This window comes from Dermacentor andersoni, chromosome 11 (assembly GCF_023375885.2).
Source record: "Dermacentor andersoni chromosome 11, qqDerAnde1_hic_scaffold, whole genome shotgun sequence".
NCBI classification, from domain to species: Eukaryota; Metazoa; Arthropoda; class Arachnida; order Ixodida; family Ixodidae; genus Dermacentor; species Dermacentor andersoni.
Genome location: NC_092824.1, coordinates 90392663 through 90415048, shown reverse-complemented (window position 1 = coordinate 90415048; position 22386 = coordinate 90392663). Strand labels below are relative to the sequence as shown.

General features: G+C 45.5%; 2 protein-coding genes across 2 annotated transcripts in view; one reads left to right on the top strand and one right to left on the bottom strand.

Moving 5' to 3' along the window:
• Window positions 1-22386, bottom strand: part of Cln3 (CLN3 lysosomal/endosomal transmembrane protein, battenin) — an 88936-nt gene that overhangs the window by 43229 nt on the left and 23321 nt on the right. The window contains exon 3 of the mRNA XM_072285295.1: window positions 19014-19069. The gene's annotated coding sequence lies outside the window, so the exon portion shown is untranslated. The remainder of the gene's footprint in view (window positions 1-19013; window positions 19070-22386) is intronic.
• On the top strand, window positions 923-16716 carry LOC126519820 (probable peptidoglycan muropeptide transporter SLC46). Its single transcript, XM_055065413.2, has 6 exons — window positions 923-1019; window positions 2061-3111; window positions 4255-4491; window positions 9711-9794; window positions 11944-12100; window positions 13525-16716. The coding sequence occupies exons 2-6, from the start codon at window positions 2103-2105 to the stop codon at window positions 13607-13609; spliced, it is 1572 nt and encodes a 523-aa protein (XP_054921388.1). The 5' UTR covers window positions 923-1019; window positions 2061-2102; the 3' UTR covers window positions 13610-16716.

The window sequence follows — 22386 nt, the reverse complement described above, 5'->3', positions numbered from 1 at the left end:
GACCGAAAGTAATTTTGAAACCGGAAAGACGTCAAGGCCGCCATGTATCAGACACCACTTTTGGACGCGCAACTGAAAAGAGGTTTTATGGTATAACATAGGCGCAAAAGGTGAAGCGCGAGATGAGCTCGCGAGGACGTGAAGAACGCGTCGCACCTATCAAGATCTGTTTTTCTAAGTAAAATGAAATTTTATTTCTCCACAGGCGCGCCATAGCTTGGCTAAGAAAGGTGAACAGTAAAATGCGGCTGTGCGTGCTGGCCTTATCGCTAGCGCTTCCGACACATCGACACGATTCGAAAACCTGTGGGCGCTGCGTCTCGGACGCAGGCTGCCAACAGCGCCGAAGCCCCACTGAAGCCCTCCACTCCTGCGCCTCGCGTAACTCTACAGGCGTTGCTGGTTATGTACAGTCAACCGCAAAAGTTTACGGGACGCAGGATCTCCCACGAAGCTGAATTCTCGCGAAGCGTGATCACACGGCCTCGAATGAAATGTTCCAGCATGTAGTAGCCTTCGCCACCCACACAGCGATTCATTCAATACGAAGTGACACGCCTTAACATTGCAGAAATTCGAATTTGAAGGGGAAACCGCATCCCGTAAACTTTTGCTGTTGACGGTACCGCGAGCATTGTAGTACCTTGGAGATGTTGCTTTTATGTGCAGAGTAGGCAAGCATTACGCATGCGAGCACAAAGCTATCCGAACAGACGCCGTGCGATAACACTCCTGCGTATTCTGCGTGGATTATCGATAAAATATCTTCTCGTCCAGCTGTTCAAGGTGAAGTGGACATCGATAAGGGCTTTCCTCGTGTTACCTTTGCTTTCACTCGTACGAATAGGCAGACAGCAGTCACTCAATGTGCGTCAGGCGCACGATCCCCCCCCCCCCCCCCCCTCCTCGCTCTAAAGCGTGCCGGAAGGATAAACCCAGCTCCAGCAGCGAGCCGACAGCGCAGGCGGTCAGTTCTTTTTGCGTCGCACGTCTGCAGGCTGGCTTCAGAAGAACCTCAGGTGCGTTCGCATCAAGCGAGGCTAATGCACGCGAAGCTAACGGGGTTGAATTAGGTCACTTCACTAAAGATAAATAACAACGTAAGCGCATTTACTCAGAATGTGCTCAGTCACAATGAAATTAGTAACTCTTATCACAAAAGACGTAATTGTCCTTTGCCGATAACGGCTTATTGGCATTTACTTTGCTCACGATAGGTGCAACTCCGGCAAATTGAGTACGTGTGCGGCCCTTGCTTCATTAAAGTAGACAAGAAAGCTAAGTGAGTGTGTGGAAGTTTCGGTGAAAGCGATGATTTGCAACAAGCGGAACTCTGCATTGGGAGCGTGCTACGAGCGGGCGAAAGACTTAATTCGAACAATCCCATATATATATATATATATATATATATATATATATATATATATATATATATATATATATATATATATATATATATATATATATATATATATATATATAGAGAGAGAGAGAGAGAGAGAGAGAGAGAGAGAGAGAGAGAGAGAGCTCGAACGCGTTAAACGACGTTTTGTTAAGAGAATAACTGGAACGCCAGAGCATTCCTTCGCAAAGTTCGGAAATATCTCGAAACTGGTGTCATCCTGAGAATTCATTCCAAGTGGATCGGCCTTGCAAACTCCAGGACTAGGACTTGTAAATTGGAATACGGGTCATAAGGTAACCATTTAAGAACTCAATTACAGAATTTTCGCTAATTAGTCAATTATGCGTTCACTTTTTTGTGCAGGCAGGGTCCGCTGCTTTGAGTAGACCACCTCATGAACTAGAATTGTATTACCTGCCACAGGCAACCTTCAAGATTTTTGAAATTGTTCGCTGAAACACCCTGTATACATGCATATATGAACAGTATTTTGTGTACACGTGTGATTACGATCCCATCGTCGATATTCGCATGATACTTTCTCGAACCACAGTCAGTGATTTTTAAGCTCGAGCCGAACCCTACCTTTTCTACGTTATTTCGGTCAGCCTATTGAATATTTTAATTCCTTTCCCTTTTCTTCCGATTCAAGCAGAGCGAAGAACCAATCGGAACGGCCCGAACGCCGACTCTCGAAATGAGCACTGAAGTCACTGCGGGAACTCCGGCTCAAACGCCCGACGACTGCGGCCCCGAGACGCCCGACCGTTATCAACCCGCATTCCTTGTGGAATGCAGCACCGGGGACACAACTGGACAAGAGAGTAGCAAGTCCGTCGATGACGTCGACGTCGTTAGCAAGAGCGCACCCGGTTGGCGTCGTGCCGTCGGCGCTCTACTGGTCGTCAGGCTCGAGATATACCTGGCGCTCTACGTGGTAGCGCGAAAGATGAGCACCACAGTCGTCCAGGACTTGCTCCTCCAGAAGTCCTGCCTCAACACGCTCGCCCTCAACTCCAGCGTCTGCTCCCATCTGGACGACTTCGAGGACGTCAAGGACGAGGCCGAACAGTACGCCAGCACGACGAGCATGATGCGCGCCGTCGTGCTCCTGGCACCTTCGGCGGTCATGGCCATATTCGTCGGGCCATGGTGTGACAAGTACGGCTACCGGACTCCGCTGGTGACCGCCATGGTGGGTTTCATGGCCAGCACGCTGCTGGACATCTTCACCGTGTACCACATGGCGATGCCGCTCTACGCGAACATCCTGTCCATGATTCCGGACGGACTGTGCGGAGGGCCCATCAGCATCTTCACGGCCGTCTGCAGCGCGGCAACTTTGTCGACGAGGGAGAACCGCAGGCGCATGAGGTTCTTCGCGCTCAGCATAGCAATGTCGCTGGGCGGTCCCCTGGGCAGCTACGTCGGCGGCCAGGTGTACGGCCACTTCGGCTGGATGCCCGTGCTGTACACGTCTTTCGCGCTTGAGTCGTTCGCGCTCGTATGGACCTTCGTTGCCATCAAGAACCTCGCGAAACCGGAGCACGTGAAGGACGGGCTGTCGCTAAGGCTGAAGAATTTCTTCCAGCTGCAGAACCTGACCGAGAGCTTTAGAAACGCGATGAAGGCCAGGCCCAACAAGGGAAGGCTGCAGCTGTGGTGTCTCTTCGGGGTCACCGCCTGCGCCATATTTGACATGTCGTGTGAGTATACGTATGAAACCTTCAATCAATCGTGAAGTTCAATCGACGATCATAGGTGGGTCTGCAAGAGCTGAAGCAATGATGCGACGAGACGCGCTGCTTTGGGGCACTAGCTGCAGGGTAACGGAAGGCGTCAAGAATGCATTGTCTGTATTAAAAACCATTTAGAGCACGAACTCATTCTTTTAAAACCTAATTTGCATGTATTTTGAGGAAAATAACTCAATACTGGTGGGGAAAACTAGGGTCACACTTTCCTTTTCGAGTTTCGCTCACCACGACGCCGGTGACGTCATGCAGTGCAACATCGCTGATTGCGCACTACTTGCATACGTCAAGGCCGTTTTGAACATAGTTTCCTAGACTCTATGGTTCTGAGTATTCCCTTACCTTGGCAGGCGATTGAATCTGGTTCTGAAACACGCTGTCCAAATACAGCCTGCACTTCCTAAACTAGTTAAAGAGGAACTACACCGCTATTCGTGCCAACCGCGAAGCAAAACGGTATTTGCACGTTCCCCTTCGTTTCACGCAGCGCAGGCTTCATGCGAAACGACCCGACTGCATTTCCTGCGCCTTGACCGGGGGATAGCGTTAGGCTTGTGCAATTGTTCCGTACGCAAGCATTGGAATGACTTCTTGAAATGCAGGGCGCATGAAACATTCTTTTTTCCAAAAGCTTGCCCCGAGCACATGCCTTTTCAGGGACACATACGCCCTTTATTAAATGTGATTTACGTTTAGACACAGCAACACCAGCAGCGAAAAGCTTGGCACAGCAAATGCTAACAAGCAACACACCGTCTTTAGATCACAGTGACTTTTTCCGGGTTAGTCTGGTGTTACCGAATGCACCTGTTCCAGGAACGTGTCTGTATAAACTTGCGCAAAACAACTACATCTCTCTCTCGCATTCTTTCACCACAGAAGGCTTCCAACGGCAGGTTTGCGCACCGACGAGCGAAACTGTTTCGCGAGCAGAATTCATTTGCCGTAAAACGACGCAACGTTGATAACATTTAAAAAAAAAAAGAGCCCAAGTTCGTAACCTTTAGGGAAACTTTGGGAGCACTGCTTTTAGGGAACTCCCGCAGGGCCGGAAGTGCGAAGAGTACTGCGTGCACCGCACGTGCTCTTTCGCAGCCTCGGGAATCGCGTACTTTTACGTGCGCAAAATGTACTCCTGGACGGTGGCCTACTACTCGACGGTGCAGTCCGTGTCCACCGTGGTGGGCGTGGTCCTGAACGTGCCCATCGTCTTCCTCTTCGTGAAGGTCCTCAAGATCAGCGACCCCGCCATGGCGCTCGTCGGCTGCTGCTTCGCGGCTGCGCAGATGGTCATACTGGGGCTCGCCTACGAAGAATGGATGTACTACCTGCGTAAGTGTACTAATTCGTTCTACAGTCTACGAAGTTGTGAAAGGAAGGGCTTTCGGCAGCCGAGCGAAAGAGAAAAGACAGTATTGAATACACGGCGAGCTGACAAGCTGACGAAGACTCAAAACTAAGAGCGACGCCCTTCTCAAACGAAGAACACAGGAAATTTGACAACGCGCGGAGCCTTGTATACCGCATTTCTGTCCCCAGACTTCAACAAACACAGAGGATTCGAGAATATGAAGATTAATTTTGCTGAATAATTCCTCACAGCAGTGACAGGCACCAAAATTTGCCCTATTATCGCCAATACGATTACTAATTACAAAATTTCACTAATCACCTTTTAAATATTGTCTTCACTGTCCACGTTTTAGTTCGAGACTTGGCGCTGGAAACTGTAGGTCAATTCACTACATATCTCGACTATATTATTTCTCGAAACTGACGCCAGACACAATGTTTCTTGTAAAACGTTAGGTTTCCGAGTACTGGCTGACAAGCATAAAACAGCACTGTTTTCCAGCTCATACGTGACGCACCTTCAACATATGCACAACACGAATAACCATCCGGAAAACGCCAAGCCAGCTGCGTGTTCTATCCGGCATGAGCAAATGCGCGGAGCGATATGTCACCTTAGAGGAAAAAAAAAAAAAAAACTGCAGTCACATCAGACGCAAAGCAGCTGTTTTCCGGTCACATATACAGCCCCTACAGGCGTGATTCACACGGAGGCTTTGACCTCGAAAGGTTTTAAAAAGCGGAGAAAAAAAATTGCCATGCCTTTGTAAAGCGAAGCTCTCTACACGATCCTTCCCAGATTTTGCTGACCTCGAAAAGCTCCGCATCTGCTAGCCGCCTGGTTAGCTCAGATGGTATAGAGCGGCTGCCCCAGAAATGCGGTGGTCCCGGGTTCGCGTCCCGGATAAGGACGTATTTTTCTTCAACTGCGAGGCTTTTCTTTGGAGGAACCCGTATGGGTTTCTTTTGCAGCACTTAGCTACGTATGGGAGGATGTCTCATTTTCCCTTTTTTAATTACTTTTCACCTTGCGGGTTTCTGCAGAACTATTACGTCAAACTATAGCGTGCTTTAGTTCAGCGGTGCAAGTAGAAAATGCTGTTGTCTCATTACACGCGGCGATTTCAGTTTGTTCGCTTGCAATAAATTTAGAAGCGATTGCAAAAAAGCGCTCGTTCCCGCTTCAGAGCGTACGACCTGCGCACAGCACCGTTAGATTACTTTCCGACGCTGTGCACACAGCTGAATTCCATTACAACTGGTTCAGTTCGTTTCCAAGGCATTTACACTATAATACAACTGACTTTGCCAAAGTAAAACCCTAGCCATGGATTCTGTAAACCTGTTGGAAGAAACTCTACTTCGTCGGATTGGTTGTTATTCACTTCTCACGTTTCACCGGGTTTGGGAATTTCTACTGGCGGTAGGTGTCTGCTGTGTCCCTAAGCACGGGATCGACCTACCTCGAACACTGCGTGCTGCGAACACGAACAAGTGCCAGTCATCGGATGCGGTAGGCTTTGTCACAGGTATCAGCTAACTATATAAAGAAGGTGCACCCCGACCCACAAACGGAACTATCATTTGTTTATTTATCCAGACACACTGACCAGGTAACTTTAGTTTATAGCCGCGTCCTATCAGTGCAGTTTGTTCGTATTTGGCTTCTGAAAGCACGGCAGTCGTTAGTGTGATGCTATCTGTGGTATAATGCAACACGAACCGCAGTGCGGAGTTGCCTACGAAGGTCGAGAACAGTCAAGTATAGTACTTGTAGCAGTGGAGTAACGTCGCAGAGAAGTGCTTGCACATTTCGGAGAGGCTCGCTACGCACAAACACTTTTTTTTTAAACTCCGGCCGCTCGCTTAAAAAGAAAACTTTGTTAAAAAAGAAATCTGATGCGGATCGCTATAGGTAGGCCGGACGTTTGCATGCACAGCGCAACTATTTCCGCGATTTCATCGCTGAAATCCTTGAGACCGATCAATGCAAGGTGAAGGGCAGCAAGGACCCTTTCGGCTTCTACGGAAGACCTCGATTCGACGCCCCAAAGGGAAACCTGAGCACATCACCAAGCGAAAGAGGCGCCGTGAACCTGGATGTCGCAGCCATCTTTGTTTATTTGGACAGTGTTGCCAGCACAAGTGACGGATTCTGGAGTTTCCAATAGTAAACTGTACCGAGGTTGCATGGTGGATTGGGCCGATCCAGGAGACGGTGTAATCGGCGGTGGGGTGTCCCGCATCTTGCCGATTTCCCGGACAGGCAAGCGCAGTCGCTGCTTTAAAACGGGTTGCAGAGCAGTTTTGCAGCATTTCTTTAACCGCTTCACTAAAGGTTCGTTTGACACAGATTGCAAGATGTGCATTGATATAATTTATTTTTCAGAATAACAGGAAATAAACAAAAATAACGCTTCTCGCTTACCCTGACATACATTTTTTTCGCCGCGTCTCTCTTCTAGGAGGCGCGCGCATAAGTCGTGGTTTATAAACGCCTATGTACCTGTGAACCACAGGTGGGCTCATTCACTCGGAGAGTTTTAGCTTGACGCTCGACCGTGTGTTAGCATTACTGCATAATTGTGATAACTAATAACAGATGCATGATACGCGCCGGTGGCACTTTGCGAGGAACTGTTCAATTCTGCGTATGTAACCTTAGCCTCCAAGACAGGGCGGCGGGCGGTGTGCGCAGCGCGACCTCGGCGGCCATGATGGTGCAACCTTGACTAATTGCGTAATGTGCGAATGAATTACCGTATGGCGTATACGTATAAAGGCAGCACGAACCATATGAAACCCACTTCGCACTTGAGGAGAGCCTGCCATTGGGCAATTTATTAAAACATCTTTAAAGCTGTACTGGCTTGACATTTAATGGTGTTGGACTTCTCTGTCTTTATTGCGTGAAATGAAGGTCACGCACCTTGATACCGCTGAAAAGAAATATGACTGGGAAGCCTCAGAGCGCCCTAAATAATTGGCTATAATAGCTTCTCTACAAACCGCTCTCGGTTTAGTTTGTGTACGTCTACTTATACTGGAGAACTATATACGGTACTGCCTCAGCAAGAGCAAAGCCACGGTTATATTATATATATATATATATATATATATATATATATATATATATATATATATATATATATATATATATATATATATATATATATATATATATATATATATATATATATATATATGTATATGCGTAGACAAAGCGGGTGGCAAGAAGCGAAAGCAACCGAGGCCATTGAAGTGCTTGAGGATAGCTATAGGGGCTTGTTGTTACGGCATATCTTACTTCGTTGCATCGCAAGCTGAACAAGGACAACGGGAAGGTACATCTGACACACACAGAGCTGTGTATGTCAGATGTGCCTTTCTGTTGTCGTTGTTCAGCTTGCGCTACAACAAAATAAGACCCCCCTCCCCCCCCTTAAGTGCAGCATTATCACCTCCCGCTCTCAACAAAGATTGGCTCGTGTATTGGCCGCGCGCAGCATGGTCAGAGACCAGTCCTTTTGTTTTTGGACGCGAAGGTCGTTACCGAGGACAGTACATGCGGATGCCACTCGTCGCGTCGAAGGTTCAGAGCCGATGCCAGCGAACAGCTTCCCGCGGTGAGCACGCTCAGAAACGAAGCTCGTTTGTACTACTATGCAAGGCTCCGAACGGGGATCAGTAAGCTCATGTTTAAAGTAACATTCATGCACACTATTGACGCGGAATTCACAGACCTCGGCGACTTCCTCACGAACCCTGCTTTAATTACGTGCGAGTTCTAGTTTTAGCTTGTCCGTACACGTAATTGGCGTACACGGAATGCCGTGTTACCAGATGGATAGATGCTATGAGCGTCCCCTTTGAAACGGGGTGGTGGGTAGCGCCACCAAGCTCTTGTTCTTATTTTGCCTAATGTCCTACCTATCTTTCTAGCGCACACACACACACACACACACACACACACACACACACACACACACACACACACACACACACACACACACACACACACACACACACACACACACACACACACACACATACACACACACGCGCGCGCGCGCGCGCACGCACACAATTACCAGCATCAAGCTCTCTGAATCACTACAATGACTTTTTGTACGCCTCCGTTGTTTGTGGTCTCCCTATTTTTCTGCCACCAAATCTCAATTTGCGTCTTACTAATCTCTATTGCGGACGTGTTTATTATTGCGACAGCAATACCATGGACACTCCAGGCGCATTTCTGCCGTCGGCGTCGCCGGGACGTTCCGTATAAGTCCAAGGGCGATAAAACCATTGCCGCGTGCCTTATGAGTTTGTATACGTGCGGGTGAAAGCTTCCGAAGGTGAGTGGGCGATCGCGTCTCAATCTCGCGCACGCTACGGAGGAAAGCGAGGAGGAAGCGCGCCGTCTTCCGTCGCGCGTTCTACTCGCCCGTGCAGCCGCGTGCGCCCGCCCGGGCCGCCGTATCTTGAAAGTCATCTGCAACGGGGACAAAGCCTGTCGTGCACTGTGTATTCGCGGCTTAGTTGGCGCTGATGAGATAAGCAGCACGAAGGTCAATTCGCTCGCTGCTGCTGCCGCGCTTTCTCGCTCCAGCGTTTTGACAGCGAGTTTCCGCGGTCATCGAGTGAGATGTGTTCATGTTTGCTTCTGCGCGCGTCACACTATGCTTGTTGATTTAGTTCGTACGCTTATATTTACTAAAACTGTATACGGCCGATAAAACTACTATCTTTACTTCGTTTAGCTGTCCACTAATTTGATATCGCTATCGATGCTTCGCCTTTCGGGCGAAACTGCGCCTCCTTACTTTCCCCCCTGATATATCTCTGACCCCAAGCACTTCAAGGAGGCCAGAGGCTAAACCGACAGGTGGGTGGATATATATACCGAGGCATAAACGTGAACGCCATCTCGTGTAGCTGAATTGTGTAGCTGAAAATCTCGTGTAGCTGAAAAAAAATGATTTTTTGTTTCAATTTTATTGTGGCCAAATGACGTGAAGTATACGAAAGGTATTCTTATCTACGAATGGCGACTATTTAACTCGAGTGAGTCACTCGAATAGGACAATATTCAATTTGTTATTCGCACACCTCCATACGATACAATGTTGAGGCTGCACGCTTGTATAGCCCCTGGAGGTCACCAAATAAATAAAGAAACGCGTTTTTATGCGCAGAATGCCTCGTGGGACTTCCCACTTTCCTCGGCCAGGTGGGCGTGAGGACCCATCTCTCCAAGCTCGTGGCGCCTGACGAAGTCGGTAAGTGACAAGCTCATTTACTTGGCGCGTATACTGTCGAAAATTTGATCGAGGATTCGTTCTCGTTTTAAGGAAGGCCGGTATACAGCGCAAAAACTCGGCAACAACACGCGGAGAGACACGGCGAACTTAAACATATTTCAGAATTTGTTGGGAGAGAAGTATAAACGCAGTTCCATAGAACATTTTATTCGTAGATTGTGCCTACCGTTCTATTGTCAAATTATAACAGTTATGAAATAATATTTTACATATACTAATGGCGTTTTTCACTGGTCGATTCGGAGCAGGATTTTTTGCTCCGCGGCAACGAATCCGAATTTCACTGGTCGATCTGGAGCGGGTTCGCGCGTTCCACTGGTCGTTTCGGATCAACTCGCTCCGCGCCGGATCGCTCTCACTTGCTCCGCCGCCGAGACGCGGATTCGGGCGGAAATAGAACGCGTCACATGGCGTCACTTCCGTCTTCAAGCGAAATCGGTACCCGGTCGGTACGCACAACATTGTGTTGGGCATAGTTTGCGGAACCGGTTTGTGTCACGTGCACGCAGACTTCCTGTGTGATCTCCCGCGGAGCGTTCGTGCGCTCCACTGGCAGACTCGGATTGGTGAAAGCCGAGTGCTCGCTCGAGGATTCAGGCGGCTGCTCCAGATCGACCAGTGAAAAACGCCATAAGTTGATTTATTGTTGCGTTTCAGTGGTCCTTATACCAGAGCACTTTGACTCAGCTTATACCAAGCGCCGTCTTCCCGTGAGCTACTTTTTCAGACAGGCATCCGGTATAGCGGCTCAAGATTATGGCGTCTGCATTGTGTACCGAAGCAGCGTATCTGGTTTGCTGCCAGATAACAGAAACAGCCAGCAACAGAAAGGCCACTTCGATACAAGCCCGAGAAGCGGGAAAGCTGGCGCAAATGTAGCCCAAGCGTCCAACTCTGGACATTGTCAAATTCTGTAATGGCGGCATTTTGAACCAATCAGCCTCGCCCAGCGGGCTTCCCTGATTGGTTCGAAATGCCGCTATCACCAAATTTGACAATATGGCGGAATTTGACAATGTCCAGAATAGCACCACAAGAACAATGAAACATTTCACCCAAGGAATATGAAACGCATTTTAGAGTGCAGCTCTTGAGCACCCGCTCCTGCGTTGAGCGTCGCCCTCCCTCGTATCCGAGCTAAATGAATGAAAGAGCGAACGCGGAGCGCAGCGGGAGATGAAAGATGGCGATAGCGGAGTGCGAGGAGGAAAGCGGAGGGTGCAGCGGAAGCATGAGGCGGAAAGTGGAGGTGGGTATAGCGAAAGCGTGAGAAGCGTGGTGCCGCGCAAGACGGGCTCTGCAGGGGCGATGGCTACGAAATGGCGCCAGAGTAGCGCGCGCGTCTTCTGCAGGGGCAAAAAGCGCTGCATGAACGGAGGTCTGTCTGCGGCGGTTGCTGTGAATCGCACCCACGCGTCACCCATGCGCCGCCTCTCGCGATCTCCCGATTAGCGAGGTAGTCGCGCCGCACTTCACTCCGTTTGCAAAGTGCCGCACGAGACAGACTGTCCGCGCCAGCCAATATATCGTGAAATGAAAGCACGCATAGAGCTTCGCTCGAATTTCGCATTAGGGAGTACTGTAATCGTTGAATTTTGGGGGACATATTCGACGCGGTGTTCGCTCGTATACTGCTTTCCCACCGCACGATGCTCACGCTATGATTGGGTCAAATATCGATATGTGGCGCACTACTACGCACCACAATGATCCGGTCACAAAAGACCACAACATGACCAGCACGCTGACAGTGCGCGAGCTCGGCTAAAAAATATAATTTGTGGACACAAGGCACCAGCGTCTGTTTTTCATCACCCACAAATCGACATCGTTTTACATAGCCACGAGGAACGCAGTCCATCTACAAGTATCATTTAGTGACCCTTCAAAAGCTTCCCACGCTTTCAAGAAAATTAACAGAGGAAAAAAACAATGAAAGTCGCTTTTCTCCGCTCTTGGTGCTATGTTTTTCGAACGCTCACAAGTCAGTATTAGTATGAAGTAGAACCGGATAAATATGGCAAAAAAAAAAGAAACAGAAAGGCAAGAGGCAAAGCTACTCTTAATTTACGGCAAGCTCCACAAGTGCCCTGTGCTTGTTTTGCAGGCAAGGTGTTCTCGCTAATGGCCTCGTTCGAATCCGTGGTACCAATCATCGGCGAGGTGCTGCTCACCACTATATTCAACCAGTCCATCGGATTTTTGCCGGGAATGCCTTATCTGGTGGCCGCCGGAATCAGTTGCATCGCCGTCGGCCTCACTGCGTAAGCCCTCCACAGGCCACTCCCACAATTTTTTTTCTTCCTTCCTATGTCAGGAACGCGCGTGTTTCTTGATTTCTCTGCACCAGCTGGCAGACAATTAAGATGGTTAAGTTTGCTTGAAAATGCAGAACTCCACACACACACAAAAAAAGTAAAGAAAACTGTTCTGCAACTTAACCTGGACAGATCAGCCTAAAGGGCTGCTTCTTGTGACATTTATTTATTTATTTATTTACATATACTGTAGCCTAATATAGGGCTATATCAGGAGTGGGAGCATTCTACATTGCTCATTAAAAACACGTACAGAAAAAAGATTAATGATCAAAAAGAAACACTTTACATCTTAGCGAAGTGCTTACCAGTGGTAGCTACAAAATCTTTTAGTGATAGTGAATTAATGTTACCTGGGAGAGAAATCCAAAGCTCAATTGTACGTGGAAAAAAGCTGTACTTGAATGTGTTAGTATGAGCATAAATAGGTGTTATGTTCAAGGCGTGGGAGCTATGGATACAACTTGCGTTAGTAAATGTGATATAGTTACAATCACAAAGACCAGAGGTGGAGTTATTAATTGCATACATATAGAAGTTTTCAGGCTTAGGGTGACATTTGAACAGGGTTTTGTCAAGTTCTGCAATGGTGGCATTTTGAGCCAATAAGAGAAGCCGTAGCAGCCCTCTGGGCCAATCAGAGCTGACAAGATGGTGGAATTTGACACTGTACAGAATAGCACCCTAGGGAAGCGCAGTTAGTAGAAGTGCCGGTAGCAGCAACTTCTGAGAATGTCTTAAACTACCATGAGTTCTAAGCAGATGGCATCAGAATAATGTTTCAAAGATGGCTCGAGGCCTATTTAGGGAAGTGGTCATGCAGATTGCTGAACCAACTTCTTAGCCCTTTCTGTGAACTGCATCTGCTGTAGCTATTAAAGCAAAAATTTTAGCTTATGTGAGATGTGGGTTTAGCAGATCTAATAACAAATTGTCAGTAAATTTTAGAACAATGAATAATGCACTAATTCTGTCTACTTTACAGGTTATAAATATGCAACCGACAGAATTGCAATACAGTTGAGCGCCTGTATAATGAAGGAATAATTTTGTCCCAGTTCTATATTGAGTTGTGCGGTGTGCGACCTCTACAATGAAGTGACCTGTATAAAGAATGATTTCGGAGGTCCCAAGCACTTCATTATAAAGGTGCTCAACGGTATCTGCTTTTGTAGAGTTATACAGCAGTAAATTGATGCATCACATTTAAAAAATTCTGAAATCTGTGAATATCTGGAAGAAAATTAGGGATCTATAAAAGTCCGTTTGAACGGCCACTAAAATCCACCTTGCTTTTTTGCTCTAAATTCAAATAAATGGTGTACACTGATTAGCAATGCTTGACATACATGCACCTCTCTTACTTGAAGGTACGTCACCAAAGTTCACCGGTACAGCATAAAGTACCAGGACATGTCCAATTCAGAGATATCCTCTGGGCCGATCAACGACTGAAGCATCAGCCAACCTGCGCACTGACGGACAACTCCAGACAAATGCACACAGGCGCTTGGCAGCAACTAGCATTAAGTGTGCACGCTCTTGCAGTGTTCCTTGGTTGCCTTCTTTTGGCAAACCAAAAGGACTTGAGCGATGGCCTCCACATGAACTACCACATCAGCAGGCGCATTACTGACACTGACCCTTGAGGCTCGCATATACTGCTGCCCTGTGGAGATAGCTATCCAATTCTTTTACAAGGGCCTTTGCACTTACAAGCCATGATTTCAAACCTATTGTGAAGGCTGCCCAAGGGCTATGGGCTGGGCTAGTGTCCTTTACCTCCTTCAGTAGGCAATACAGCTTTTAGAAGCTTCTTTCATTAATTTACAGAAACTCTCCTTCTATCTATAGATAGAAAGATAGAATTTATTGACAGGAAGATAGAGAGGTCGACCTGAGCTAGTGCGCTCTAGTCTGCTCCTCTGCACTAAGGAAGAGGGAAGGGGAGTGAAAGTACAGGGATGGATGATGATAAGAGAAGTGGCGAGTGCTTATGTATATTAGACAGTGGCCCCACTAGAGTCGCTCATCTAGCTTGGTGTCCTGCACAAACTTAAACAGCACTTTAGTTGCCCACATTGAAGTTGCAGTATCAGGAGATGGGCCGAGGATAGCATCCTCCGACAGTGGTTTCCTGCCAGCATAGGCAAGGGAACTTTCGAACGTCCTTTGCTCCAGCTTATATGCTGGGTAATCGCACAATACGTGTTCCAGCGTTTCAGGCCTCTGGCAGTGTTCACAATCAGGGCTGTTCGACTGGCCGATGAGCCGTCACATCCCCGTGAGTAGCGACGGACGAAAGCAATGCCCAGTTGAATCCTGTGTAGCAATAACATTTTGCTCTGCGTAACCTTGGGGGGCAAACAGAATTTACCGTCCGGGTTGATCATATTGTTGTGTGTGGAAAGACACAGACAGAAGAGGCTATTTACAGGCTATTTACACTGGAGCCAGGCAGCCAGGCTGACACTTGCTCGCGCCAAGCGCACCGACCAACTTCATCGTTGTTCTCGCGGCGGCTCTTCTCTTGAGCGCCGCTCGATGATATTGTAATAATATGTAGGCATCTGTGTATGTTGTCATCGTGGCCTCTGCATGCCATTGTAGGGTCCTGCATGAGTGCCTTGATCATACAGTTGGTGTCAGGTCGTGAGTACGCAATCCGTACTTAATCAGAGGAAGAGAATACTGATCTTGCCTCAATGTCAGCGAGTTCATTGCCAGTCACACCACAATGACTAGGCACCCATCGAAAAATGATGACATGGCCACCTAACTCGGCACTGTGATGAAGTTCAGCAATTTCCAGCACGAGCACATAATATGGTCCTTTCTTTTAGAACAATTTTAGCGCCTGTAGCGCTGATTTGGCATCTCAGAACACTGTCCATTTATGAGGTGTCTGCGTTCTCATAAAATGGACAGCCTCCCGTATTGCCCTAAGTTCAGCAGCCGTAGATGTTTATTTGCATAGTCGTAATGCATAGTCCATATAGACAATGTCTTCGAACTTCCTGTAATTTAAAGTGTCTATAGACAGCATACTACTGTGCAATATGCTTGTTGCTTTACCTTATTTTGATGTGATAGTGTAGATATATTGTCTATAGGTACTGTATATACAAATGAAGAAATCTAATGGGGACAAAAACTAGTCAGTAAAAATGCTTATGCAGACAGTATAAGTCTAATGGGCACCCACAGTGCATTTGCTTAAGGTGCGCATGAATCATTTAACTAGAGCCTAAACACACCAGGAACCCACCAGAGAGGCCCAAATAGGCCCCTTGTTCAGTCAGGACTAACAAAGGTTCCTTGCTCCTTCTCCTACAGCAAGGTTTGGGCAATACCCTCCTTAGCAGACTTTGAACAGATTAAAAAGACAAGATTATCTGCACATAACACTTTTGCACATGTATCACCGCTAGTCTCTATCAGCACAAATAACTAGGAAAGAATAGAGAACTGTAGCACTGATTATCAACTGAGGTTTAATGTTCGCCCTACTGAAGGCACCCACATAAATACAAACATTATTTCTGCAGAAGCGAACAGTTAACTCCAGTTGGCTGTCAGCACTTTGCCCAGCATATTCTCTCCCCTATCATCTCATCTTCTGCACTGCAAGCACACAGATATGAACTGCTGACTCACCCATCACTATGTCAATATTATTCTTTTATGTTTTCAACTGCAAACTTGCTGTTATGCTGACAGGGACAAGTAGACAATACTATGCAATATTCATACAGGTCAGAGCAGTTGGCCCATAACCACCTTTTGACAGATTCCAGTTTACATTAGCACTTTTGTGCACTTTTTTGATAGTGTACAGCAATTGTGGCCAGTGAATTTATCGATGAACAATCAAATTCAATGTGTTTGATTCTGATTGTGAACATATACACCACCATGTTTTTAGTAGACAATGATTTTACTTCACTGTTAACATTAACGCCCATTAATTGCAAGCACCACTGCAACAATTTATTAAAATTCAGTCAAGTAAACTGTGAAATCGCCTTATTGTTAAAATACTTGCATTACCAGGCTTTCACCAAGCAGTATGTTTGTTTTAACCAAAGCACTTGCTGACTCCACCTTTTTTTTTTACCCTCTAGATTCTGAAATATTTTACCACTTGATATGTGCATATCGAAATTGCACTAACTGAAAAAAAAAGAGGGAAATTTCATGCTCAGATTGTACTTACTATTTATTTCACTCTCTTTTTATGTTTTGTGCAAACCAGACAATAAATATTTATGAATACTGTTTACATTGCACATTTGCAATTACTACCCTCTCACTTACACATGCTCCCTAAATTTATATGTGGCAATATTTTTGCACTTTTACATATGTTTGCTCGATTACTGTCAAGCCTTTTTTTTTTGCATTTTTGCTCTCCGTGCCATTTCCGCATAGCTTGTTTTCATCCATACAATGTGTAAATGATGTATCATTGTACTTTTGAATTCCAGACCTCTTCTTGCAGATGAATACTGTGTAAACACCTAAAATGGTAATAAAAGTGAATCCATTTAGGGAGGACCAAACTAGGATGTCGCCCTCCTCCTTAGGTGCTCCGTAATGCTCCAGAGCACATAACACCAGTGGCAAGGATAGGCTCCAGAGGTGTAGCAAATAGCTAGAGGGTGAAAATGGCCATAGTTATTGCTGTTGTCTTTATGAGAACACTGTGCTAAAGGAAAAGAGAGAAGCTGATCATGAAGAAGATAAAACCACCAGCTGAAATAAAGTTGTAGCTAGAGGAGTGACAGGCTTGCAGGACTGACAGCTAGACAAGCGGACATCAGTGGATTACACCCTGACCCAGAAATCTGTTTTTCAAGGAGGCCCATGTATGACGTGTAACTGTATTTTACATTCAAAATGAGCCACATATGGTTTTGCTATTAAGAGAAGGTTCTACCTCTAGCCCTGTCTATTCATATAGCACACATAACACAGAGAGCTGAACTGAATGATTCGTAAACCGATTCGACTGAAATTAGTTGCATTAAAGAAAGTTCGAAAATAGTTACTGTTGGAACAGATATTTATGTTTTCTGTTATTTAGAAGAACTGTTGGCGAATGGAAGGTTAAAGAAAAACAAAAAATCTGCATTAGGCATCACGTTCAAACCAATGAAGCTCTGGCAAAAAGAAACCTTAATTTTAGAAAACTGCACACAATCGCAGAATTTAAAGTGTACTAAACTGATATAGTATACAATGCTCGGCAATATGCTCATAATTGGCTAAGAGGATGTTTTGAAAACTTGTGCACAGAGTAATGATTTCATATAACCAGTTAGCTCGTAGAATAGCATTGCTGACTTTTGACACTCTAATAGAGTTGTAAAGATATGGCTTCAATTTTTATGAAACTTGATTTTTGGGCAAATTCCACAATAGTTTTGAAGTATATCAGTATCAACTTGGTAATAGTCGGCAGTACTAAGCATCTTCTTTTAGACTAAACAAGCTTTATTCAAATCAGTTTGACATGGTTGAATGTAAAAGCTGCACACAACACTGCAGTACGTATGGGTTTAAAATTTCAAGCAACTGAACAATGCGCACACCAAACAACCACTATTAAAGACAGTGCGACAGGTCTTTCATGAAGGCTTTAGTTTCAACAGATAGCTAACTGGAACAGCTCATTGCTGAGATAAAACTATCACTGTGAGCTAGTATGATTTTATTGATTATGAAAAATACTATGGTCAAGGCAACAATAAACTTTTTTCATAAATATGCACTTGGTGGACACTTTAGGTCTTGTGAATGTATTCTAATCTGTATACAACAGTTAACTAAACAAGAGAGCACCATAAACTAGATGGCATCTCTTTACACTTCCTTGAGCAGTGTGCGTCCTGCTATGAGTCACCACAGCTTGTTACATAGCTAACTGTTTATGCAACACAGAAGCAAAAGCTGCCACTATAGTGTTGGTGAATTGTGATAGTTCTGGTGTAACAGTGTGCCCAAGATGCATAAAATAAACATTGAATGGCAACAAAGTCGCACAAGGAGCCCCTGTGTTTTTGGCACAAGCAAGGCCTGTACTTTCACTCGCAAGCGTAAGCAATGCTTTAGTTTAACATAGGCTTACTCAGCATTTTGTGAGGAATGGATTTAGCAGCACAGTAGCAAAATGAAGTAGCCTTGTCTTTATTTAAAGCACCAGAAGAAGGACAGAAATAGTGTTCGGTCAAACCACGTTTTAAACAATACAATCCAATGCCAGAAATAGTCAACTGTGCTGATAAATTTGTCACCTATGTCTCTCTTACCTTCTATACTTCATTCTATATTATTTTGCTGTTTTAACTTCCCAGTTAGTCACAATCAGCTTGTATTTCTGGCCATTTGAGCTCGGATTACACATGCAAGAATATATAATGAAGGGCTAAACACCAAACACCGGAGCAGCAGAGGGGTACACTGCTCATCAAAGACATGGAGTGAACAAGAGATGTGAAACAGCTTGTGTATGTTACTTTGTTCAATCTAAGCAGCACAGTTTTCTCTGCTTATAAACGACTCTCAGAATGTTTTCCACAGTGTTACCTATTGCAAATATTTCCTGAATTCATTAACATATTAGTAGGCTGCTTTCATTAGTTTCAATCTACAGTGAAGTCAACCATATTGCCATTGATAAATTCTACAATGTATTGAATTTTGTTTGAGGGGTAACGAAATCATCTTGGAAAGTGGCACAAAGTTAAGTAATTAAGAGAAGTTTTCAGATACAGAACTTCAGTCGTGAAGTGCACTTAACGCGCATTTCAGCAATGTAAAGCAGGCCACAATAGTTCCCTGGTCTCCAGAGTGATACCTGTTCGCTCCGTGGTCACTGCCTCAGCCACTCAATTCAGCACACTTGATCAGCTCCTGTAAGTACGCAAGTGTTTTGTATAAGTACATATCCATTCTTGATGATGAACTGCATCCATTGTTAGGCCACATACTCCGCTACATCTTTCCATTTCCGCTCAATGGCGAAAACTGGCCACTGAGTGCAAGCACTTACAACGTTACAGGCCTCAGGAGCCCTCCTCTTCACCCCCTTTCTGAAGGAAGGGAACTGCGCTAAAAAAGACACGGACGAGTAATGACATGGACGGGCGTCCGTGTCTTTTTTAGCGCAGTTCCCTTCCTTAAGTATGTACGACCGACTCGCCCAACAACGTTCTCCCCCTTTCTGAATCCACCAGTAAGACTCGCACTCATTAGAGTGTCTTGAGTGAGAGGAAGTGCTGGTGAATAGGAGTGCACCTCAGTAAGTGTGTGCATGCAGGTGAAGGAAAGTGCATACATATACGAAATATAAGCAAATGTAAGCTCACTGCCATCTAATTTTAACCAAGATATGGGAATTTGTGCATGTTTGCTTGACATAAATGTGCATTTAATTTTTCAGCAAGGTAACCAACAGAATTAAACAGCAGCTTTGTACTACGATGATTTCTGTACTGTATTCAATGAAAAGTTTGCAGGGAAGTGTAGTGGCTTTTCTGCATGATTTATTTTTAGATTACTACTGTTGTGTTGCACTGTCAATTTAACATTACTATCTATGCATAAGTGTACAGCAGTGTCCTTCTATTTACACATTTATGCGAGCCAGTACAAAATTATCCATCCTTTGGTTTCTTGTAAGATGAAGTTGTTGAGCCACAGCTCTGTAGGTTTGCACATGCTGCACGAGTTAAATTGCAGCCATAGTGAGGACAATAGCTTCCCCATGAGTATCAGCCACAAAATCAGTAGCTGGACAAAAGTTTGCACGAAAAATCGAAGTCCCTATCGCTTCTCATTTTTCATTTATTTTCATTTATTTTACCCTCAAGGTACATACATATATATATATATATATATATATATATTTATATATATATATATATATAGTACATTATAGAAGAGAGGGGCTAAGAGAATACAAAGTAAACATCGGTAAAAGTAACTCAAACAAAATAAATAACAGCAGTAATAATTCCAAATTTTGAGTTGACATCCGTTGATAACAAACAGAGGTACAAAAGACACAAATACAAATGTGATGTACACAATGGTAAAGAGGTTCGAAAAACATAATATGTACAGTGGATTTACAAAACGCATTGTTAACTTTTTGATCATGATGCTGATGCAAACGCTGCAATAGAGAAAGGTACATTCACATAGGCAAGACAAATGGTAAGTATATTACAAAAGTTCGTCTTCAAGTGCGTTTCTAAACATAAGTGGATTAATTATACCTGTTAATGAAGGGGATAAGCTGTTCCAGTCTTTGCTAGTCATTGGTAAGATTTAATTTGCGCCCATGATAGTATTGAAATGAGATATACTAACTTTCTGATTATGATCTCGGCGAGAAGAATCTGTTCGCTTCTACACGCGAACCGATTCTGTAAGGCTCTGCATGTTTACAGATGGACAAAGCTCATCATTTCATTGAAATGCTTAGTGTTGAGAACGCAGTGTATTAGCCGCTTAGGAAACTTATCTAAAATAAATTTCAAAGCGAGAGTGCGCACAGCTTTTTTTATCACCCCATGTATCTACGCAATTTTCTTGTTCCTTGAGAATCCTGAGTGGATACCCGCTTAAAGCGCCCGACTGTGCGACGTCCTCTGCTTAGCGGGCAGAACTGCTGGCAAAAGTGTTACCCGACGCCGATACAAAGTTTATGGAGTCACAAGAGCGCGCTGGAGGGGGGGAGGGGGGGGCTGCTCCGCAGACATCGAGCATCACATGAGTTTGCGGCGGACTTTGGGCAAAAACAATGGTCGTGGTGCCAGGGCGGTGCCTGGTGCTCTCGCGGTATAGTACTCGTGTAGCAAGCAGACGGTGGCTTGTTTTCGGCGAGGCTCCACGACTTTTTTTCCCAGGCGCCTTTCACGATTACAAGCGGTTAGTTTGTTCCTTTCCGGATGAGTGTGAGTTTAGCATGTTCGAAAATAGGCAGGAATGGAACAAGATTTTGCAACGCTTAGACAAAGTAACTTTTATCACATGTGTATTTCTCGTGTGTGCGATTTAATATGCGGTGCAGTATTTCGCTACAATGAGGCGGCTACCCTAGCGGGCTGGACAAGTGCCTGGGTGATCTCCCGGAATAAGGCATGAATTAGCAAAACTGGAGGGAGAGCTTTGCGGACATTATATCGGTACACCGAATAGAATATAGTCGCCTCGATTAAAAGAGCCGGGAAAAGTGTCGCTTTTTTCGCTGAAAGATGCGGCGAGCATCGTCGTTTAAAGAAATAAATAACCTATATTGCTGAAACAATTGCCACTTTACAGCGGAGTCACGCGTAGTAGAACGTTATGAGGGCACGAAATTAGGGAGTACGCACATCCAATTTGCCACTTACAAGCCTTGTAACACACGAGAAAAAATCAAGCTCCACGAGCTTCCACGGGCTGGCGAACGAATACAGCGCACACATACAAGTTGCACGGGGGCGTATACGAAGTACCGAGAGCGCCAGAACGCTGAGCGAGAACTGCGGCCTGAGTGCGCCGACTTCCATTTGCAAAGTACTACTATTTCAACATGCCTTCACGCAGCACGTCGAGATTTCGACGTCGTGTAAGTTTTCTCATGTTTCGTTAGTAGTCACCGAAGTAGGTTTGTTTCACTTCAATTTCGGCAAACACATTTGCCTCCCCAAATGAAATATATTTCATGTTCAACTGTTGCTTAGTGAAGAAAAACGAAGGTCTAGTGTCACGCGAGCGACGGTACGACGCTTGGAAGCATTTGCACTGTCATGAGAAAGTGAGAACCATAAGTTTATGCAAGCGTCGGTGCTGCGCTGGGCAATAGTTTCTAGCGTTAAATCATTGTGAAAGGAGTACTGACACAAAAAAAATCCACGTGGTTTTTTCTGCTGTAATAACTAGTTAATGACCCAGTAATCACGGCACGAAACCTCATTTACTTCAGAGCGCGACAGGTAATTATTTGCAGTCTTTTTTGTAGCAACCAGTCGAAGTTTCGGTTCCAGAAAGCAACGAGACGGGAGACGCGGGAATGTAAACAAAGTGGTCACGTGTTCGCATAAAGCCATGACGTATGCTCTGACGCGCAGCCAGCGTGCGCGACCAACTTGCTGCATACTGTCGCGCGACTGCCGCATCGGTCGGACGATCGCAGCCAATGACAGCGCCGGTAGCGTGGCCACGTGGTAGACCTGGCGGGG